Genomic DNA, 23,360 nt, shown 5'->3' on the forward strand with positions numbered 1-23,360 from the left:
ATGGACAGTGCCTCCTCAATGTCTAGCTGCCGTTCGTTTTGTGTTACAAAGAAAACCAAGAAAGAATAAGGGAAGGGCATATTTGGATGTTTTGTAGTTAGCATCCAGTAGACAAATATCTTGCCCACGTCGAATAAGCAATCTTTGCTGCCAAGCAAATTGATGAATAAATAACATACTTTGCTCAGACTGAATTACTGGTGCCGATTCGTCAACAATAACAACATCAGGTTCCTTGCTGGCAACATATGGACGAAAATATATTTTATCATCTGCTTCCCAATGTTTTTAAATTATTCCACTAAAAGTTTAACATTGGTCGATTTTCGCCAACCTATACTTTGAAAAAGCCCGATAATAGTGATTTCGCACATCCTTCTTGGTTGGATAAAATCTTCTATTTGAAAGAGATAGTCCCTCTTCATTTTTGAAAAGTTGATGGATAACATAGTGTTTTAGACTTCGCAAAATTTCGTCAATACTGTGCACCCTTTCATGGACCAGTTAATCAATTTGTGATATTAGACTTTCATCAATAGATTGCAGAAATCCAGCAGCCTTTATTGATTATAGGTAAAGGATACTTATTGGGTGCCTATTTTGTCTAAGGATGACTGAAAAAAATACAAACTGCTCATAGATCATTCTTGTTGATCCAAGTAATAAATTTGGTAGACATACATTGTAAATACCTGAAACTGTGTAAACTTTATTATTTCTTGCACAAGGATTTTTGCATTGCAATTCATTTTTTTGTTCCTTGCACAAACAATCTTTTTTTGTACGGATTTGGGTGATCTTCCAACTAGAAAAAGGGAAAGAATTAGTTATTTTAATTACAATACCTCTGACAAAACTTAAATGTTTATGAAAAGATGCTGCACGTTTTTCAGTTTTTTTTTTTGTTGCGATCTTTTCCCTGGTGACATTCAAACATTACAATTTTCAAAACCGTGTATGACATTTGTGAGCATTTGTCCCAAAATATTGACCTTTCGATATGTATGTAAAATGGATTATATCCATGGTAGCGGCAGAATGCTATTTTTAGGATTTTCAAACTTGTTCAACCAATGTTATACCTTCCTATGATATTTATCAACATACCAAATACTTTATTATCCTTTACACAAACTCTTTTGTCAATCTGTTTGCTTCTTCCATTGAACCCACAGTAAAAGTTAGCATTGCAAAAAACAACTACTGATAATGTGAACAACAAACTGCACCTTCTTGTTTTCTGGCTTGTTTGAACTCTCAAATGCCTTTTGATAAAAAAATATTCTGCTCATACACTAACATTAATAGCAACATGACAACGACACATACCAATTTCTTAGCTTGTTTGAACTCTGACTTAAACATAACTTTCACAAGCTTTCCATAAAATCCTTTCTCCTGCAACAAATCTTAGACGAGCGTTTTTTTAATGTTTTGCTTGCTTTTTCTAGTTTGTAGATTGTATCTTGGTTCTATATATGAAACCAACAAATATGGTATGTTTCTGCAATTAATAATTCTTTACTGATGTTGCCACAAACACTAATAATGCAGAAAATGTTTTTGTTGCAACCACAATTTGTTTCTATCAAAATTCTGGTTGTCATACAACAATTTTCATAATGATGTACGTATACACTTCAGTCTTCAGAAATGTGTTGTGTGACAATTCACATGGTTATTTGATAAACATTATTGTTTGTAATTATTACCATATTTTTGTACTACATCCGAAATTGTGACCACATAGTGTCACTGATGATTTGTTTCAGCTGGAAAACTTTTGTCAAAATGCCAGGATGTTTTCCAGCACTCCTCATGTGTAATTAAACACGAGATTTATCTGCATGATAAACACGGATTATATCAGTACAAAAACTGTGCCAATACATTTATAGTTGAAAATTTAATGATGTTTTATATAATCTGTAGTTTGAACCAGTAACCCAGGTGTTGACAACACAGTGAATGCATACCAAAGTTTAAAATAGCATTGTCATTTGTAGAATGATTGTTAGAGAAAGCTTCCATGTCAGTTTACATCCAACAACTTGATTCAGCTAAGCTTTTTTCGTAAACAAGTTTCTTAATATGATCTCTAAAAAAAACACAAATGTTTGGCAATACATAGTTTTCAACCAAAATTACATGCACTACGGTTTGAGTTGTGCATGCCCGTACTAACCAATAGTTTTGATTTTGGAATCCTTGTTTTCAATTTCCAAAGATCTTACAAAATCCTCCACCGAGTTCATATGTAAAATTGAAATCTCCGCCAATTATAATGTTTTCCTTTATGTCGTTTTGGTTGAGGTCTGTGTTTAGAGTTTGTATTTGTCTTGTTCTCGTCATTGACTGATTTTACATAAATGTTATATATTGTAAGTGTTTCTGTTTTATTCTCGTTTCGTGTCTCTAATGTTATTTTTTGTATATGGTTATTTTCAATGATTTTATGGGTTATGTCTTGGTCTAAGTTTTCCTGTTGTAGTATTATCGCTGTATCACCGTGTAATCTACTTTGTTCAGGTTGGGATGTGTTTGCGTAAAACTTATAATTGTTTTTAGATGCCCATTTCGTAATTTTGTTTTGGTCAATTTTATGTGTTTCCTGAATTAGCGTATATTGTATATATTCTTTATCTATCAATTAGGAAAGGTTTTCAGTGTTTGTATTTAGTCCGTTGACGTTTACCGAGAAAATTTTGAGGTCTTCTGTCGCCATTGGATGTGCGTTGGAAGAAAAGGTTAATAGACGTTAATATTTTGAAGCGTTAAGGAAAGGAAGGTGGATAGGGTAGGGTGAAAAACCCACTACACTACTTTCTTTTTTCTTTGGTCTTGAGTTGGAGCTGGATGCGGATGATGAGGAGGGTTGGTAGTCTTTTTTTCTTTTCTTTGATGCCAATGTTGATTTGTTGCTAACGCTGCCAGGCATACTATTTGTAATTAAAAGCTCTTCTGGCAAAAGAAAACTTGTTAGTTCGACGTTTCGGTTGTCATACAACAAACCTTCATCAGGATAATGAAGTAAGAAAACGCCCACACGGTGATAAATATTCACGCGCGCATAAAGCAAAAAAGGGCAAAAAAAGGCGAAGGAAACAACACAAGCTAGGAAGCGGGGATGGGGGGAAACACCAATAATAGAAAATGCGCGTCAACAGGACGAAACCGAGGTCTAAAGCATAGCGCCTCGAGGTGCGCAAGACCATAACGTTCAACCAGGGGGCATGTCGTGCAGACCGTTTATCAAATTGCGATAAACGGGTGGAAAGAAGGTTTCCCTCTTATCATTAAGTGCGAACCCATGTGCGTTTATATGAACAGACTCGATGAACATCCTCTTGTATCTGTCCTTTTCCCGGTCCAGAATTATTGTGTTCTCAAAATTAACCGTGTGTCCTGTTGCTGCAACATGTTGCGACAATGCCGTCCCTGCCACCTTATTGGGCTTGCCAACATCCCGTTGATGTTCCTTTAGACGTGTTCTTAGGGCGCGACCCGTCTCACCAATGTACACCTTCTCACACCCTCCACATGGAATGCGGTATACTACCCCTCTAGCATCTAGCGTACCACCAGCGCGATCTTTAGGATGCGATACCAAGGAGCGTAGTGTAACCGCAGGACGCTCGTACACCAGGATGGAAAAGTCCTCCAGCAGTCTCTTTAAGGTCTCTGAAAGTCCTGGAAAATATGGGAGAACAACCACACCAGCGGTGGGACTTTTGTTGCACTTAGGCAGGGATGCAGGATTTTGTCGCAGAAAGGAGATTGGGTAACCATTTCTTAAAAGAGCATCCCGCACACTACCCACCTCTTGTTCTCGGGCCTTTTCCTCTGTAACAAGATTGTCCGCTCTGGTGTATAGTGCACGCACTACAGCCCGCTTGTGGGATATAGGGTGCGCTGACCGGAAAGATAGATACCTGTCAGAATGTGTCGGTTTTCGGTAAACACTCGTGCGTAGGGACCCACGGTTTTCCCTTTGAACAGCAACATCTGTTTCGTTTCGTCCTGTTGACGCGCATTTTCTATTATTGGTGTTTCCCCCCATCCCCGCTTCCTAGCTTGTGTTGTTTCCTTCGCCTTTTTTTTTGCCCTTTTTTGCTTTATGCGCGCGTGAATATTTATCACCGTGTGGGTGTTTTTTTTACTTCATTATCCTGATGAAGGTTTGTTGTATGACAACCGAAACGTCGATCTAACAAGTTTTCTTTTGCCAGAAGAGCTTTTAATTACAAATGCCAATGTTGAATTTGCTTCCTATTATTTTTGCTGTTCTTTCGACATCTTTTTGTGGTGTTAAAGGTGGGCGTATTGGGGTCATGAGGTTTACGTAGTAGATGTTTTTGGTGTGGGTGTGCAGTGACCGAAGGTTTGCAGAAAGAAACACTGCCGTTTATCTGACTCCTACAACTATTAAGAACATCTGCCAAAGAAAACCTTTGCGACTTTTTAATTAAAACATAAAACGATAAACAAACATACCGTGGTTTAATATACATACGATATTTCTTAGTATGCGAGTAATTCCCTCTACTCGGTCTCTATCGCACTCTCTCTACTAGCTTAAGGCTGTGAGGCGGTATTTATAATATTATCGAAAATGAGATAAATGCGATTATTACAGAACGTCGATTTAGAAATTAAAACTAAAACCGATTAACACATCTGTGCGAGATTAACCCCTCTGGCGAATGGAAACGAAGCGATTGACCTACATGCCAGCTGCGCTTGTACGGAATTTCAATACACAAAAATTGACGTGCAGGTGGAAAGGCGTATTCGAAAGATAACTTTGGTTGACTTTGTGCTTAATTGATTTTGGACACTTCCGGGCACCATTTGCCTCCGTGTCCTCTTTCGCCGCATGTGGGGCAGCGATTTTATTAGGACATTATGTTGTCCAGTGTCCACGCTCATTGCACAAAGTGCAAGCGGGTCCAAAGAACTCTCCAGGTTTCGCAATTTGGATTGAATGGCAGAACAAATCTGTGATGCATTTAATGTTCTCTTCTTTGAAATCTTCTAGTATAAGATGTACGTATCCATTATAGAGGTTCTTGTGCTTTTTGTGTGTGAGGAAACTGTGTTCGATGTATGTTCCCCAGCCAAGGTCGTTTGTTGCCTTTTGGAAGTGATGTTTGTCCATTTCAATTGGAACCGGATATAAAGTGAGTTGTGTGCGCGGTTTTGGTGGTTTTTCAGGAGGAGTATCCTACCCTATCAACCGACGCTGCAACAGAAGGTGCATCGTCTGCAGAGGTTGAACAGGCATTCAATGAAGGCACATCATCAGCAGGGGTTGAACAGGCATTTAAAGAAGGTGCATCATCAGCAGAGGTTTTACAGGCATTTGAAGAAGATGCATCATCTGCAGAGGTTGAACAGGCATTCAAGGAAGGTGCATCATCTGCAGAGGTTGAACAGGCGTTTGAAGAAGGTGCATCATCTTCAGAGATTGAACAGGCATTTAAAGAAGGTGCATCATCTGCAGAGGTTGAACAGGCGTTTGAAGAAGGTGCATCATCTTTAGAGGTGAAGCAGGCATTTTGGCAAACTTATCAATTGTATGTTCATGTTTAATTAGCTTGGTGCATTTAGGTGATGCGTCCTGTCAGAGCTGCTGCAGCTTCCTGTAGAAGTAATTGGCGAAGGGCACTATTACCATCATTTGACAGTGATGATGATTTTGAAGATTCTGTTAAACCCCAGGAGATAATTGTGTAAGTTGTTAATTCATAACACCATATTTGTAAAGTAAGTGTGTTGCTTGTAGTTGTATGTGTTTTATGCATATTACTCAAACTGCGTACAATGCTTTCATAGAAAAGGACAAAAGGTATAAGCAATTGCAAATTATAAATAATCCAGATCCAGTGAATGACAGTCTTTGTAACATTATAGCTATGTTTACGAATTAATTCGGAATGAAACATCCAAAACGATTGACTCCTTAAACAATCATTTTTTTTAAATTTAAACTGGTATTTCAATTTAAAAAAGAAATTGATAATGCTTACATTAACCAAACAATTTACACTAAACAACAAATCAGTCCTCACCAAGATTTTGCTGACTTGAAATACACTTTGAATTCGTTGTAACAACAGTGTGTTGGCAAACTTTTTAAATTATTTCGTTTTTTTGCAGAATACGGGTCCAGAGGTACAACATTCTCAATGACATGATACTGCTTTTAAGTTGGATGAAATTGTCGCAAAAAGTATTGTATTTGTAAATTACCGCTTGGAAGAGAAAGTAGGCTGTGATGTTGGGGGTATTTCCAAAGAAGCATACCAGCAATTTTGGTCCATGTTTTTAAATAAGTATGGAGAAGGAGCAGAGTCAAAAATTTTGAGTCCATCAGCAAACTTGAATCAAAAGGACTGGGGAGCTATAGCCAAAATATTTTATAAAGGTTTCAAAGATTTTAGGTAATGACGCATTTCTTAGTTGTGATTAAAAGGCAAAGGATGTTAAATTATACTTCAACCCACCCCTTTATAGATTTATTCCAATGAAACTATCACCTGCAGTCCTAGCAATATGCCTAGGACATGTTTTGCCCGACGACGAGTTGCTTGAACAATTCCTATTATCACTGCATCCAACAGAATTTAATGTGTACAAGCAGTTTAAAGAAGTCCTTGTTTATGTCTTGTTCAAGAATAAAACACGTCATTTTTTTCATTAACACAGTCAAATATCACTGATATCTTTGCACGGATTGCCAGCAGCGAAATATTACAGAAGCCTAAGTTTATTTATGATTGTTGGCAACCAATATTGCATAAAATGAAACAAGATTTAGGAACTTGGTTGGAAGTGAAGGCATTATACAATGATCTTCAACCAACAGGAAGAAAAATTGTTGTTGGTGACAATGATGAAAGAAACACGAAGAAAAGTGAAACAAATGTTCTTGGTTACTTGCACCGATATGTTAAATCACGATATGCTCTTTAAGTTTTTGAACTTTACAACTGGCTGCTCAAACATGCCTGCTGGTAATATTGAAGTAAGTTTTAATCGCCGCCTTGGTTTGCTTCGTTTTCCTGTGGCACACACTTGTGGGCAAGTTCTTGAATTAAGTGTAATGTACGACGCCTATGGTGATTTTATGCAAGAAATCCCCTAGTGCTATGGAATTTACAATTGCTTAATCTTAATATTAGCTGGGACTTTGTAGTTACTTCCATGATTGTGTTTAAAGCTGTCTATTCGGAGTGAATCCAATAAAAACATGATCAGATTGTCGCCAGTGACTTAACATTTTGGTCCAAATGTTTAATTACGGAAAAAGAGAACAAATTTTAAATATTTGAAAAATACATTTCCAGTACTTACAAATTGTGTGGGGCCATGGCACATTTGGGCCTGTGATCAAACACATTTTTAAGCAGTTGCGATAAGATTTGAGGATTTACCATAGATCTGACACTATCTGCCAACTTCACATGTGCTAAAGGAGACCAAAATAGGCACATGCCCTTTTAGAATAAACCATGGATGGGCAACCTTTAGCACAGCCGGGCCAAAGCTGCACTTAATTTGGTTGCCTTTGGTGTGTAAACCTAACATTTATGAACCGCTTGATAATAGATATGTGTAATTTAACTGCTCAATATTGTCAAACTAGGGATTTAAGTTTGCCAAAGGCAGAGTTGATTGCAGTAAAACCTCACGTTGCAAGTTCCTGTTGGGGTCGCCAGACATTAGGAATATTTTGGTCAGTAGCGCCAAAAAAATAATTGCGGACCGGTGTAGACTAACAATAAAGTAAACGGCGCGAACTACAGATGTCCACTAGATGGGTACATGAGTGATATTTGCAAAAGTAAAAGCCGAAAACAAGAGCATGTCGACTCCCATTACCTGAAGACAGTACAAGTAATTTTTCCTAACATTATGACACTATCGGCCAACTTAACATGCGCGCACGTTACTTAGTTACATGTTGGTTAATTAGGTACGCGTACATGAGTTTTAATTATGACACGGTTGGCCATGAAACGTATCCTATTAATGTACACTAATAGCGAACGTGCTGCTTATAAACGCACGCGTACCTTATTATTCCACATGATGTCGCTCTTATTCGAATTGTGACACTGTTTGCCAGGCTTTAAATAACGAGCACGTTCGTTAATTAGGTACACGCACGTTATCTAAGGTACGCGTACAATATGACGAATTATGACATCGATGGTCAACCATACAGAACTGACAAGTCACTCTCAGGTCTCATTACAGTATTGCACAAAGAATTTTTACCAAAAGGTTTGGTAAAGTAAGTTGTAGAAGTCAAATATACTCTTAATTTTGTAGTTAATTTGCTCATTTTTAACCAACAGGAAAATTGGAGGTCCTCCGGTGCTTACCGAAAGTACAATGATTTTGTTCCTCACTTTCTAAAGAACAGACCTCGGAAGATAATCAAGCATTGTATGCAGCGTATTGCAGAATCATCCGATATTACATCAGACATGATCTCGAGATGTGAAAATGATTATTTAGTGAAAAGTTGTTCTACTGTAAATGTGAAGTAGCAAAAACTATGTTGGATATGTCTTACAACGTCAATTCATCAGATGTTTTAGAGAAAGCTGTAGAAACCATTAAAACCATCATATCCAGTTTTACGAAGGCATGTGACTTTGATGATGGTTTTAGAGTTGTTCAACAACCACAACCCAAATCACTAAAAAGAAAAAAAAACTGTTCCATCCCAAAAAATGACGAATTGCCAAAAAAAATGCCGAAACCAAATCCATATATTTCAAGAGTTGGTGCTCGGGCATACCTACTGCGCCCTTTGTATCGGGTGAAAACCTTGTTTCCACCAATATCAAAAATATTGGGAAAAGAGTTTAGATCACCATACAAAGAAGCTTCTGATGAAGATTTTGTTGCACAAATTTCATCACAAGACAAAAAAAATGAAAAAACAAAAGCTCTACAAACAATTACACCTACATTAAATCAACATTTTACTATTGAACAGCAACTGTTAAAAAATGGCCCCCATTCCCTTTGTATGGTGGACCTAAAAACCATCGAGCCCTCATTATTAGACCAAGAAATAGCCACAATCAAAGCAAAAGACAAGGAGTTTGTTCCAGGCTGGTTAACTGATGAAGTAATTAACAGTTACCTGTGGCAGTTAACCTCTACCTACAACCATACACTTTATGTATGTTCCATGGTGGTACGAACTTTGCTGCGCAAAGGCTCTATTGGAAAATTATGGAATGGAGTTTCGCTGCATGACAAACATCTAATTTTTTTACCATGGATAACTTTCAAACGTCACTGGATTCTTTTGGTTGTTAACATTAAGAAGAGAACAATGCTTTATTTGGACCCTTAAGCATTCTTGTGTTGACCCCAAGGAAGGTGTTGCTACAGCCAAATCAATCGTTAACTATTTGTTGTCAACAAAGTTTCATGTCACAATCGAGTCTGTGCTCTGCATGTGCAAGTTATGTTCAGATGAAACAAAGACTGATTTGGTTCGGTGTTCAAGGTGCACACAAAAATTTCATGCTCAGTGCCTTGGTACAAACGTAAAAGATCTATGTAATCTTTTGTTTGTCCAACATAATGAAATCATATAGACCAAAAAATCTAGGTAAATGCCAATTGAGTGTGGTTAACCCAAAAAGCCACTATTTGCTTCAAATTTAAATACTGACCAGTGCAATTGACCCAATTTGGTTTTTGGCAATGGGTCAAATTCCCCTCGAATAATTAGCATTGGTTGGTGAGGGCTAACCGAATCAGTGGAAACACTGAAGCGCTAAATACCAATTGGTTACTTTTTATGCAAAGTGTTTTGGAGAAACTAATTTAAAGAATTACCAATTTTATCCACAAAAATTATGTTTTATTTTTTGAAATGTAAATGATGAAAATGTAGGTAAATGCCAATTGAGTGTGGTTAACCTAAAAGGCCACTTTTTGCTTCAAATTGAAAAACTGACCAGTGCAATTGACCCAATTTGGTTTTTGGCAATGGGTCAAATTCCCCTCGAATAATTAGCATTGGTCGGTGAGGGTTAACCGAATCAGTGGAAACAGTGAAGCACTAAATACCAATTGGTCTTAAAAAATATCCCAGTTTTGTAGGGCTACAGGCGAGGGCCTTCTGGGGAAAAAAAGGCCAACGGCCATATATGAGGAACCCCCTGGGTGTGGCAGAAATCCTCATTTTATTTTGATTATTTTATATTTTTTCAGTTTTGTAGGGCTAGTGCAAAGATATGTGTAACATGTTTTTGTTCAATACTTACTCCTTTTTTTGGTGCGCTGTCATCCTGAAAATAAAACAGTGTAATGCAAATTTGTGAGTTTTCCTTCTAAAAACAAAATAAATAGATTTTTAATTACACATTATTTTTGCATTATGTCAGTAATGGGTATAGTACACACTACCTCCGCATTCCTTTTGCGGTCCTGCATAACAATAAAGAAATGCCAACAATGTGAGAAGGTTTTGTTTTAAATATAAATAGGTTGTTAAACTTGTATAAACCTGGTAGTCTTTCCACGTTTTGTGGTTCAACCATCTTAAAAGTATTCGAAATCACAATATTGTTGCTGTTTGACTTACCACAAAATTACCCTTACCTCGCTGTTGATGAAATAAGTCCTTCACTGCCAAAAAAATGCAAAAAACTGAGATGAACACAATTAAAGTCAGTTTAAAACAAATCACCTCTGCTTTTCTTGAAACTGCTGCCTGGAAAGATACCTTTAAAGGCAACACATGCAGTGGTCAAAACATTATTAATTAATATAACAATGTTCCAAACAAACCTTGGCCCAGGTAGCCTTTTACGTTTTCTGCTTATCTCCTTTGCATAAATGTTGTAATTTACACTTGTTATTGTCATATTGCAAAAAAATGAAAATAAACACTTACATGTTCGTCAGCTTTTCGTTTTGTTTTCTACGAAACGCACACATTACCAAAAAATGGGAATTATTATCAAAAACTAAAAGAACTAACGTTTTGCTCTCCCATCCACTATACGATATTGGCATTATTAGCCATATTGCAATGAGAAAAATTCATCCTGCAATTGAGAGAAAATATAAACAACGCAAATTCTTACATTTAAATCATTTTAGTGCTAATGCTTACTTTTCTGACTTCAATTTCGCTTCACTTAAATAGTTTATCTTCAAATGCGACGCATACAACGTAAGCCCACCATTGAACTAGTTATCACACTTACACCTCCGAAAGTCAAACGCATTACTGACGCAAACCTTGTTTGTGCGGTCACAATGGGTGTTGGCATGCGTCGGTTGTCGTCGTGCGTCAGTGCTTACATATGATTTCTATTTTATACTTCGCTAAGCGGGTGAGTTGGGTAATATTTCTTTGTAGTATGATATAATTTTTTCTCATTTAGTGAAAAGTTGTTGATAATAAATTCAAAAGGGATAGTTATGAAAAAATTGCTGCAGCTAACATATGATTAACAAGTTTGGTGGTAAAACTGGTGTACGTGTCATTGCACAATAATAAAAAAACAAAGTGTATTTGGAATGGAAAGAGAACAGCCAATTGAACAATGAAAAAAACTGCAATAAAAATGAAAGTGGCAAGAATGCAATAGAAAAGAACACTGGAACTTGAACATTATACACTGGTACCATTAGTAAGTGTCACAGCAAATGATAAATACATTGAAGGACGTGCAGGGACCTAAGTTTGCAGAGAAAAACACTGCCGTATATCTGACTCCTGAATCTATTAAAAACATCTGCCAAAGAAACTACCTTTGCGGCTTTTTAATTATTACACAAAACGATAAACAAACATACCTTGGTTTAATACACGTACAATGTTTCTTAGCATGCGCGTAATTTGGTTCGTTCCCTCTCGTACTCTATCCGGTCTCTCCTGGCTTAAGGCCGTGCGACGGTATTTATAATATTTTCGAAAATGAGAAAAATGCGATTATTAAGGAACGTCGATTTCGAAATTAAAAATATAAACCGATTAACACATCTGTGCGAGATTAACGCATCTGGCAAAATATAAACGAAGCGATTGACCTACATTGCATTTGCGCTTTGTACGGAATTTCAATACACAAAAAATGACGTTTAAATAAAATAGTTTCTCTGCAGAAAGTCCCCCGCTGCGAAAGTGTTTGTTGGGTGAATGTCAGGTGTTAACGTGCGTCTTGGATTAGCACGCTGAGGTTTAATCGTGCCGAACATCTTCGTGAATCGATATTTAGGTAGAAGTTCGTTGAAACGTCCAGTAGGATTTGAACGTGCACTGAAGTTCGATGTAGATCGTTGTTGCAATCTGTAGACATTCTCGAACAAACAACAGTTAAATTTTCTAGGCCTAAGTTACTACATACGTATCGCGCGTTGTTATGATTTGTCAGGTGTTTTGTTAGTAATTTTCTTTTTATATTTGCGTGACAAACAGCTTCGGTTTTTGCGATGAAGCAAGTGACTTTTAAATCAAGCGCTGCGCTAAGAACAAGGACAGAAAACTGAGGATAATATACAAATAATAATAGATTTGAGTATTGTCATGTGTCAAAAGTTCGAATTAATAGTGAAAAAAATCAAACATGTCTTTAGTAATTTCCAGGATTGGCATTTAATACAGTCCACTAGGTGACGGGCTTTGTGGGAAAAGGTGTTGCAATGTGAAATGTAATTCGTGTTTTGGCCGTAATCACGAATCTCCCACAAGGCAATTTGTCGACACGCAGTGAAAATATATGTGTGTGATGCATCAAGCTGCGGTCTGAGGAAAATAAAAAAAAATAGTCGCATTGAAAATTACCAGTGCAAAATGAGCTAATGGGTAAATCACTAAGCGGATTTTTAATTCACCCACTGCACAATGCATGGCTTCAGGCTCAGCAACCAAGCGTGTATGGCTTCTGGTCACTTGCGAAGTTGAGGCGTCATCAGGTGCGCCGTGCGACTAGCAGTCATGTGCTGCCCTTCGGACGCGTTGTCCGGAATTGTGAAGAAAAAAATGTGTGCATTGAGTGAATGCGTCGCGGCCAGCGCGATAGCCCTGTGATTGCTCACTGAAAACACCATTCTGTAAATTATGCATTTCTCCTGTTTTTTTTCCTATTGACAAGTTGATTAATTAATGTAAAAGTTTACATTTTGGAATTAACCATGACAATAACAAATCTAAAATCATTGTTATACCGTATCCTTTATCACAGACAACAAATAGGATTATCCACGTCCGATGTTACGTCAATTTCGGGTATAAAGAAGCCGTTTGTCCGTTATCATCAGCAATCTCGTTGCCTTCTTCTATTTGTTTACCAATTTTGCTATTAGCATACTCCTTGACCATGTTTAAGATGTCTCGTCCGTACACCTTGATGACCCATCCGGTCAGTACAATTGCCCAGATTCCAGCTAGTACATAGACTACTAGGAAAATGAAACATAAGAAAGGTGAAGTTATAGAACTTATCAATTGAAGAAGTGCATTTTTCGATGCAGCGGATAAATATGAGACATCCGCCTCTGTTGTCGGGTCAGTATTACTATCAATAAATTGATAGAGTTTATCATTAGTAAGGCGTGATTGGCTGAGAAGTGCCAACATTGAATTCAAATCTTCGAATCCATTACTAGGACGTGGTAAACTATTCTCATATGACTGAAAATCAAGCTTCTCTGCGTGATATTTAGCAGGTGCAAGAGTAGGAGTTATAAAGTCAACCTTGGAATCAACGTGTGTTAAAGAATAGTTGTCATACACATAGAAGGTGTCTTTTATTCTGAATGACATTACTCTACCGGGTACATAATTTTCGACAAACTTAACTGTGGGGTAGACAAAACCGTCCCGGAATAACTGTCCTATTGACATGTTTCCCTTTGAATCTAAATATTTAATCAGTGGTCGTGTGGCAAAAAGGTTTTTATGTCGTAAATCTTCGATAATGGTGCCATTAATTAGTTCACACGATATTTCAGTCATTAGATCACCAACAGTTATTCCTGCTCGTTTACCGCCAAGTAATTTACTTAAAATTTCACCTGGATATTGTCTGGCCAAAAGAGAATAAATTGTTGATAAAAGCGATTGTGTTTGACATTCCAAAAAATGAATACTTGCCGTTAAATTGTTAATAGAGGCCGATACACTATCCATTGCTTCATTAATAAAAAGTCCCACATTATTTCCTAATTGTGAGAAATTAGCCTTGGAAATCGTAATGGGTAATTTTATTGGCCCTTTGCAACTTCTTGATGGTACAATGATCATACCCCCTGTGCATAACGCGGTCTCACCATAACATGCACGAATCGATTTTGAACACACAGTCTGATGATGTATACTGAGTCCAAGATCTTCCACCTCCAAGCGATAAAGTTTTAGAGTAGATCTAAAGTGCAGTGTTAGTTCGTGGGTCTGGCGTGACAATGGGACAATCTATTTTGTTCGGGACTTTCCAAGTGAAAATACGAGTGCCCACAGTGCAACTTCCACGATGGATATTGCATTTTGCCATGATGCCTAATGCACCTTTCATCTGTTTGTGAATGGGGTCGTATAAAACTGTCGATTTTGTTAAAACCCCATTATGAATTATTCCGTTAGAAGAAGTTGGCCATCTATATGCTATCTTTAAATCATTAGAGGAAGACCATACATTATCTGAGGTTTTTTCCAGTCGCCCTATTAAAGGTGCAACTTTAGTTCTTTGCCAATCTTCACAAGCCCCTACAGATGGCGGAGAAATTGCCATGGATTTTTTAGTATGAAATTTACCACCAAAAAATAAAAATGAGATTCGTAAGATGACTGAAAGATTTGACATGTAAAAACTTCTATTTTTATGTAGTCTGTTGAAGGATTATAAAGTAAACCGGGACATTTCATAAATTTAGGCGCAGGTTCTTTCTCGCATAACATCGGTTCGGGAATAGCATATTCCCCCTTATACAAGGCTTCATGGCAAAGTTTAAAGGGTTGTAGCGCACTATGTACGTGAGTAAGGGTGATCAAAACCGGCAAAATCAATATAATTATTCGTACAAAAATCATGCTGTCCGTACCTAATCTCTATATCGAAGAGGTTTTCTGATTAAGCGTCCTCTTCGAGTAACGTGGGTGTCCTGAGGTGGTGTAGTGATTGCGTGTGGAATGACGGCGGTAGGCGAAAGAGCGTCTGTTATGTCTGTTAACACAGGTGAAGTTTCATTAACAAGAGGATCAGCACTTATTGGCGAAACGTCAGTTAAATCTTGCAACGCAGGCAAATTCGCTACCTTAAGTCGATTAACGGTGACAGTGTTTTCACGCCCGTTCATTGCTAACGTGAAAAATTTGGGATGCTTATTAATAACCTTATAGGGACCGTCGTAAGCAGGATATAATGGGCCTTTTTTAGCGTGAACCCTTACGAAGACATGGGTACAGCTAGCCAAAGCAGGATCGACATATTCATGGTCTTGTCTTTGTGATTTGCGGTTTGCGAAATTTAAATGTGACATAAACGCCGTTAATTGTTTGGAATATTCAGATATTGATAATTCGGGGACAATTTCTTCAAAAAACTCGCCAGGCAGTCGCAGCGTTTGTCCATACACCATTTCAGCAGCACAGGCGTCAATGTCAGGTTTATACACACTGCGCAAACCCAAAAGAACAAGTCCTAAATTCCCGTGCCAATTATGAGGTTGATTATGAGCTTTAAGAGCTGATTTTAAATATTTATGCTGCACCTCAATGAAGCCATTTGACTCAGGCCGATAAGCCGTGGTTTGCTGTAACTTTATACCAAACTGCACACAAAAGTCATTGAACAACTCCGAGGTAAATTGACTGCCCCTGTCTGTTGAAACACAAAGGGGCGCGCCAAACCTGGCTACCCAGTGCAACAAAAATGCATTAGTACAAGTAGCGGCGGAAATGTTAATTAAAGGTATCGCCTCAAACCAGCGTGAAAACCGACAACAACACGTCAAAAGATATGAAAATCCATTGCACATAGGAAGGGGACCAACGATGTCGATATTAACATGTTGAAAACGCCCTGTAGGTTCAACATATTTGCCAAGTGGTGCACGTATATGTCTCCTTACCTTACATCTCTGACATTCTAAACAAGTTTGACACCAATCATTAATGTCGCGGTTCATGCCATGCCACACGAAACGACGTGGCACAATAGGTCTAAAACTGCCCGTGGATATATCACCTATTAACTGGAGGTCACTGTTGGGTACTGGCCTTTCTGTCAGTTCTAAAGAACAATACAAGTCCTGCAAGCTGTTTTGGAAAGTGGAATCCTGCTGTTGTTGTGCCAGATCTGTTAATGATAATAAATTGTCGGCTAAAGAAATAGCATTGACCTGAATTCTTGACAGACAATCTGCGACCACATTCTGAAATCCGCTGAGAAATTCTAAATCGCTTGTAAACTGTGCAATATAGTCCATATGACGCTGCTGTCTTGGAGTAAAATTATTTGTCCTAGCTCTAAATGCTTTAACTAATGGCATGTGATCTGTGACTACATTAAAATTTCTACCTTGTAATATATCCTTGAAATGTTTAATTGCTAAATAAATTGCAAGCAATTCTCTATCGAAAGTGCTGTAACTCTTCTGCGCGTTGTTTAGTGCTTTTGAAAAAAATGCTATGGGTTCCCAAACACCTTTATTTTTCTGATTAAGAGATGCCCCAACAGCAAAATTGCTTGCGTCACATACCAATGAAAATCTGCCATTTATTAACGGATAATGTAATAAAACCTGTTCGCTAAACTTCCTTTTAACATCTTCAAATGCCTTGATCGCCTCAGGTTTCCATTCTAACATCTTCTTACAATTTTTAGGTTCGTTACCCAGCATGACATTGAGGTGGCGAAGTGTGTCTGACGCGTGAGGAATAAAACGCCTGTAAAAATTAAAAATTCCTAAAAACGATCTTAACTGCGTGACAGTTTCTGGCCGAGGAAAGTTTTTTATGGCTTCTACTCTGTCTTTAAGAGGTTTTAGTCTTTGCTGTGTAACTGTGTGACCTAAAAAGTCAAGCTCACTTCTACCTAAATGAGTCTTTTTCCTATTAATTAAAATTCCATAATCTGTCAAACGCTGAAACAATAATCTCAGATGCATCTCATGCTCTTCCTCATCAACACTTGCAACCAAAATATCGTCCACATAAGCGAAGCAAAATTCTTCAAATCCGCTGACAACTTGGTTGATATACCGTTGAAAAGTCTGACTGCGCACTTTAAACCAAAAGGAAGTTTTAAAAACTCGAACGAACCAAACGGTGTAGTTACTGCAGTTTTTGGAATCGAATCTGGGTGTACCGGCACCTGGTAATACGCGCTAAGCAAATCGATAGAACTAAACACCGTTTTTCCATTTAAATTATTTGTAAAATCGCGCAAATATGGAAGTGGGTAGGAATCGTCCTCAGTTAACAAGTTAATCGGCCTATAATCCCCCACAAACCGAAGACTTTTATCTTTTTTGGTAACTACATGCAAAGCGGAAGTCCAAGGGCTAGTAGAAGGTCGAATTATACCTTGTTTCTCGAGTTTTGCAAAATGCTCCCTAGCGATTTGCAAAGTTTCAGGCGACAATCTCCTAGGTCTACAAGAAACAGGTCTACCCGATGTCACTATGCGGTGCATTATATTATGTTTTACCGGCTTGTTAGACGTCATGGGTTGCGTTAGCTCAGGAAACTCGTCCAAAATGCGCTGAAAGTTATCAACAACCATCTCCTCATTACCTTCAAGCGATGCTGTAACAAGGTTAACACTCGGCGTGCCATCACACGCCGACTCGCCTTTTTCACAACTAATCGGCTCTTTGACATGACTAGCCTGATCGACTAAGTTGTCCCGACAGACACGCTTTTTTCTTCGCGTTTCTCTTTCACGCAACAGACGCTTGTGACCAACATCAACTAATAAATTAAAGTTGTTCAAAAAATCAGCACCCAAAATACAACAATCTACATCACAAACAAGAAACGTCCAATTAAAACGTCCAATATTAAAATTTACAGACAACTCAACTTCACCATATGACTGAAACTCGTTACCCAAAGCGCATTTCATTTTAACAGGAAGACTAACACAAAATTCACGCGCTAAATGACGGGGAATGAGACTGACTGCGCTGCCTGTATCAACGAGAAAAGGTAACCTATGATTTTTATCGAATACGGTGAATGTTTTAGAACACTTTCCGCCCCTGACATTGTTCACCTTTAATGAGAGGGACGCACCCCGTTTTTTTGCTGATAAAACGCACAAGGTTGGTTGCAACGCACAGCACGTGACCCATACCTGCTGTGGTAGTAGCATAAATCTGACGGCGGGGCTGAAGAAAAGCGACTAGGCTGACCTTGAAAAAAAGTCTGTCTTGGGCGTGGACCATAGTTAAAATTGCGAGCAGTTGGTGGTCGATAATTACTGCTGTGCGCGTTGAAATTATTGGGCCGAAAAAAACCACCATTCTGCCTTCTCGGTGCCTGATACCGCGGATTACCATGCGTGATACTTCGAGCCGATTTAATTGCGTCCAACTCTTCAGTTACGGCGCGAAGGCGTCTCTCCATGTTGTCATTAATCAACATTTGCGTGTTGGCGGCAAGATTATTATGACTCGAAACTTCCTCCTTTTTCTCAGTCTTACTCGGCTGAAACTTGCTAGGCTCACCTATCAGGGTTATGTAATCAGCTTTGTCAGCCAACTCCTCTACAGGTAAACCATAATCTGGCGCAAGAATCATTCTAATGTGCGCTGGTAGTCGGTCATAAAAAAGCTTCTTTAGCAACTTTTCTGCGTCCTTGCTTATCTGTTCGTGATTGCCCAAAAGAACCTTCATTCGCAATAATAACGCGCTAGGTTTCGTATCATCAAGCGAAAGTTCGTGGAACAATTCATGAACCTCGGTAATCGGACTACTGTCATACGCTTTTAGAAGTGCCCGTTTTAACCGTTCGTATGATTGCGGTTCGATTTTTCCCAAGATAATGTGACCTACTCTCTGCGCCTGTTCTTGATTCAACGAAGCGATTATCAGATTAAATTTTTCGATATTAGAAGTGACATTATTATTTTGAAAAATTGTTTCCACGCTCGCTAACCATAATTTAATCGAATTTTGCCACATTGGCGGTAAAACAATTTTGCGATGCCCTTGAATGACAGTCGCAAAACGTCCAGAAGGCGCAGAATACGTGGAATGAGTGTGATATCGCGGTGTGCTGAAATACGTTTGAGCCGCGGTTGAAAACGTTGATTCAACGCAAGAACTAACTTGACCCACATTACTCGGTCCAGCTGGTCGATGCGAGGAAAACGTTTGATCGGCCATGGCTGTCGTAAACGTTTGTAAAGGCGGATCGGTAAAGGTCACAGAATGCTGCGTCGTTGTGCTGTTCGGTACTGAAAATTGCGAAATATCGAAAAGGCTATCTACTTGGGTGTCGCTACCCGTTTCTTCAAAATAACCTGGCTCTGGTATATCGCGAATGTGCGTTCTAAGCGGCGTGACAAAACCACCAGGCGTTTCTAACAATTGTTCATGCGCATCTGTGCCTTTTTGCTTACCCGACAGTTTCATAAATCGAGGTAAAAAGCTGTTAACCTTGGTCGTCGACATAGTATAATAAATAAGGCAATTATTGAACAAAAATAGCGACAATTCAACTTGCGCAGTTATTAGATCAGAAGGTTAAATTTGCGTGTTCAAATATCACGTCGGGGTCACCAATTTCTGCAGGGACCTAAGTTTGCAGAGAAAAACACTGCCGTATATCTGACTCCTGAATCTATTAAAAACATCTGCCAAAGAAACTACCTTTGCGGCTTTTTAATTATTACACAAAACGATAAACAAACATACCTTGGTTTAATACACGTACAATGTTTCTTAGCATGCGCGTAATTTGGTTCGTTCCCTCTCGTACTCTATCCGGTCTCTCCTGGCTTAAGGCCGTGCGACGGTATTTATAATATTTTCGAAAATGAGAAAAATGCGATTATTAAGGAACGTCGATTTCGAAATTAAAAATAAACCGATTAACACATCTGTGCGAGATTAACGCATCTGGCAAAATATAAACGAAGCGATTGACCTACATTGCATTTGCGCTTTGTACGGAATTTCAATACACAAAAAATGACGTTTAAATAAAATAGTTTCTCTGCAGACGCATAAAAAACACATGAAAACAGTTTCACTAAGTACACTTTAACAACAGTGCCAACTCCAGCAGACTATCACAGAGTGTATTTTTCCACATCTAACTTAAACAAGTACACTTGCAGAAATTGCATTTTTTGCATGCTGGCTGTATTCATAATTTAAAACATGGTGATACACCATTACAGCAACAATACCTTGAAAAATTTCATGAACATCTAAAACAGGGGACTGATCAATACACAAAGTTATTTTTAGTTGGTGTTGTGTAGATGGTCAAGTATTGCTGTTACTATTTCTGAAACTGTTGTATTTTTCTGTAATCAAACACATTTTGTTAGACTCTACATTAAAAATCAATTACTTCAAAATTAACATTTTTATTTTCAAAATAACATACCCTTGCTTCCTCTTAACTCAAACCCAGTGATGCTTTTCCCATGCGCACAAACTTTTACACAGCTTGCTTCCTTAATGCTGGAATGAGAAATCTGCAAATATTATAATATATTTCAACTCCAACAAAGAAATTGAATGAGGGCCATTTTTTTAAATTTCCTTGGAAGGTTTAAAGCCCTTAATATGATCTGTAGTGTTTTGTTCCGCATCACAGCATTTATTTTTCTCGCATACCTTTGCTTTCTGTGGTGTATCATTTTTGAAAAGTTCATGGGTGACATAATGTTTTAGGCTTCTCAGAATTCATTTCTCTTCAATACTGCCTACACGTTCTGTAACTGATTGATCAATTCTGGCAATTAATCTTTGATCAACAGGTTGAAGAAATCTTGCAGCCTTAACTCACTTTCTCTAAAACATGATCTGTATGGTCTACGGTGGCCCACAAGTGCCACCGCGAAATATTAACGATGCGCGAAATATATTTTCACTGCGCAAAATATATTTCGACTGCGCGAAATATTTTAAGACTGCGTGAAATATATTTTCACTGCGCGAAATATATTTCGACTGCGCGAAATATTTTAAGACTGCGTGAAATATATTTTCACTGCGCGAAATATTTTTTCACCGCGCGAAATATATTTTCACCGCGCGAAATATATTTTCACCGCGCGAAATATATTTCGACCGCTACAAATAAAATTTCGTAACATCGCGAAATATATTTTCACTGCGCGAAATATATTTACATCGCGCGAAATATATTTACATCGCGCGAATTATATTTCTTGTGACGCAAAATGTAGTGGCTGGCCAGGTTCTCGTTGATTTCACTCCGTTCGTATTTTTGCACGACGGGTGACCGACTATATCAGCTAAGTAAGCATTTACCTACTCCAGTTGTTGGCAGGGACTGTTCAACTGAATGAATTGTTTAAATTGTGATCACTATGTGGGACTTGATCATTCATTTTGTACCCATTGTGGCCATGGTAAGTGTGTTTGTATTGTGTATTTCCAGTTGGCCTACATTCATTGCAATTTTGTTATTTCGGTTTGGACAATACAATTTTTCCTTGCAGGGACCACCTTTGATGAAACACACCTCATCACCCACTACTTTCAACTAGGATATGAACACTCTGAAATTTTGCATTTGTTGCAAAATTACCACAATGTAACTTTCAGTTTGAGAACCTTGAAAAGACGCTTACAAGAAATGGGGCTGCATAGACGTGGTGCTTGGCAAAAAGATCCGAATATTATAAATGATGCTGAAAAACGAATCAAAGAAATTTTAGAAGGTCCATCTTCATGTGGGGGGTACCGTTCTGTGTGGCATGGTTTGGAGATGGAGGGTTTGAGAGTTCCAAGATCCTTTGTTGCAGAAGTTTTGAATAAAATTGATCCTGATGGCTGTGAACTCAGGAGGGGCCATCGTCTGAAGCGCAGAGAGTATAACAATCCAGGGCCTAATTATGCCTGGCATATAGATGGCTATGATAAATTAAAGCCATTTGGTTTTTCCATACATGCAGCCATTGATGGTTTTAGTCGTAAGGTCTTATGGCTTCATGTTATACGCTCCAATAAATGCCCACACACTATAGCTTCCATGTACCTTAGAACTGTTTCACATGTACAAGGTTGTCCAGTGCAAATTGTGTCTGATTTGGGCACAGAAAATGGGATATTGGCAGCAGCACAGTGCTTTTTCAGAAACAGTATCAATGCACATCGATACGTTCCTTCATCAAGGAATCAGAGAATTGAAAGTTGGTGGTCAACATTGTGCAAGTTTCGTACTTCTTGGTGGCGAAACTTTTTTGGTGATCTCGAGTTTAAAGGTGTTGTTGATTATTCACTTCCTTTAAGCAAGGAGTGTGTGTGGTATTGCTTCTCCAAAGTTCTACAAAGTGACTTAAATTTTGTAATGGATCACTGGAATAGTCATCGAATACGAAAATCAAGACACAATGTTATAGCTGGTCGCCCAAATTTACTTTACTTAATGCCAGAAAGGTATGGTGGAAGAGCAGACATGATAAATGCGGTCTCACAAGAGAAATTTCAAGTGGCGTGCAATGATATTTCCCCACCCGAAGAAGTGAACGAATATGAGGAATATTTTGACTATGTTCGAACTGAACTTGGATTTGTCATGCCAACCTCTTGTGCAGAAGCACTGGCAATGTACAAAGGGATAATGGAGGTTGCAAAAGAATAAAAAGTCAAAGTACACAGCCATTTATGCATGTTTGTACTTCAGTATGTTGAACTTTGTTGTTAGTGCAAGTATGTTAATTGTCAAATTACATCAACAAACACAGGCAACTTTGTGAAAAATTGTTTTTTTACTCACTGATTAACAATCAGCGTACTGCACTACTAGAATCTAAAAGAGGTGGTTTGTAAATGCTAGGATACAAATCGAATTTTTTTCCCATTGTATTGCGAACAGATGATGGAATAGAAAAGTGTGAAAGACAGCATGCAGTGTAAATGAAGAAAAGTGAGTGCATAAATGTACAGTGGCAAGTAGCAGTGGCACAAAAATCTCACAATTATGCAGCAGTACCTCAAAAATGCAATAGTAAGTGTCAGGTAAAAACAATTTTGGTATAAAAGGATGAAATACGTTTCACCAAAACAAACAGGAGGCAGTTGAATAAAAAAATAAAACACTAATTTTGCTTCGACAATGCTGACGGTCACGAACACAATAGTGAGTACGTAAAAAATATAAATT

General features: G+C 38.1%; 4 protein-coding genes, 1 long non-coding RNA gene and 1 pseudogene across 6 annotated transcripts in view; 1 reads left to right on the forward strand and 5 right to left on the reverse strand.

The window, feature by feature from the left end:
• LOC145895017 (uncharacterized) overlaps positions 1 to 22,850 on the forward strand; it is a 126,163-nt gene extending 103,313 nt beyond the window's left edge. The window contains exons 2-3 of one of the 2 annotated variants that reach the window (XM_082983755.1): positions 21,514 to 21,603; positions 21,694 to 22,850. In XM_082983755.1, coding sequence (XP_082839881.1) covers positions 21,537 to 21,603; positions 21,694 to 22,838 — 1,212 coding nt within the window. In that variant the 5' untranslated portion in view covers positions 21,514 to 21,536 and the 3' untranslated portion in view covers positions 22,839 to 22,850. Of the gene's footprint in view, positions 1 to 21,431; positions 21,604 to 21,693 lie in introns of those variants that run through there. The other variant, XM_082983754.1, reaches the window with a different exon arrangement.
• Positions 3,221 to 4,060, reverse strand: LOC145895540 (uncharacterized). The gene has a single exon (XM_082984342.1). It carries the CDS (start codon positions 4,058 to 4,060, stop codon positions 3,221 to 3,223), a length of 840 nt encoding a protein of 279 aa, XP_082840468.1.
• Positions 13,262 to 15,076, reverse strand: LOC145895541 (uncharacterized; annotated as a pseudogene).
• On the reverse strand, positions 15,088 to 18,113 carry LOC145895542 (uncharacterized). The gene is made up of 4 exons (XM_082984343.1): positions 17,573 to 18,113; positions 16,566 to 17,270; positions 16,117 to 16,343; positions 15,088 to 15,816 (listed from the first exon to the last, which is right to left on the reverse strand). Exons 1-4 carry the CDS (start codon positions 18,111 to 18,113, stop codon positions 15,088 to 15,090), a joined length of 2,202 nt encoding a protein of 733 aa, XP_082840469.1.
• Positions 18,266 to 19,666, reverse strand: LOC145895543 (uncharacterized). Its single transcript, XM_082984344.1, has one exon. The coding sequence runs from the start codon at positions 19,664 to 19,666 to the stop codon at positions 18,266 to 18,268; it is 1,401 nt and encodes a 466-aa protein (XP_082840470.1).
• LOC145896043 (uncharacterized) lies at positions 20,436 to 20,998 on the reverse strand. The gene is made up of 3 exons (XR_014401643.1): positions 20,843 to 20,998; positions 20,610 to 20,700; positions 20,436 to 20,526 (listed from the first exon to the last, which is right to left on the reverse strand). It is a non-coding gene; the product is annotated as an uncharacterized LOC145896043 (long non-coding RNA).
• Positions 22,851 to 23,360: the final 510 nt, after the last annotated feature.

The sequence above is a fragment of the Ascidia mentula genome, chromosome 3 (genome assembly GCF_947561715.1).
Source record: "Ascidia mentula chromosome 3, kaAscMent1.1, whole genome shotgun sequence".
Lineage (NCBI taxonomy): Eukaryota > Metazoa > Chordata > Ascidiacea > Phlebobranchia > Ascidiidae > Ascidia > Ascidia mentula.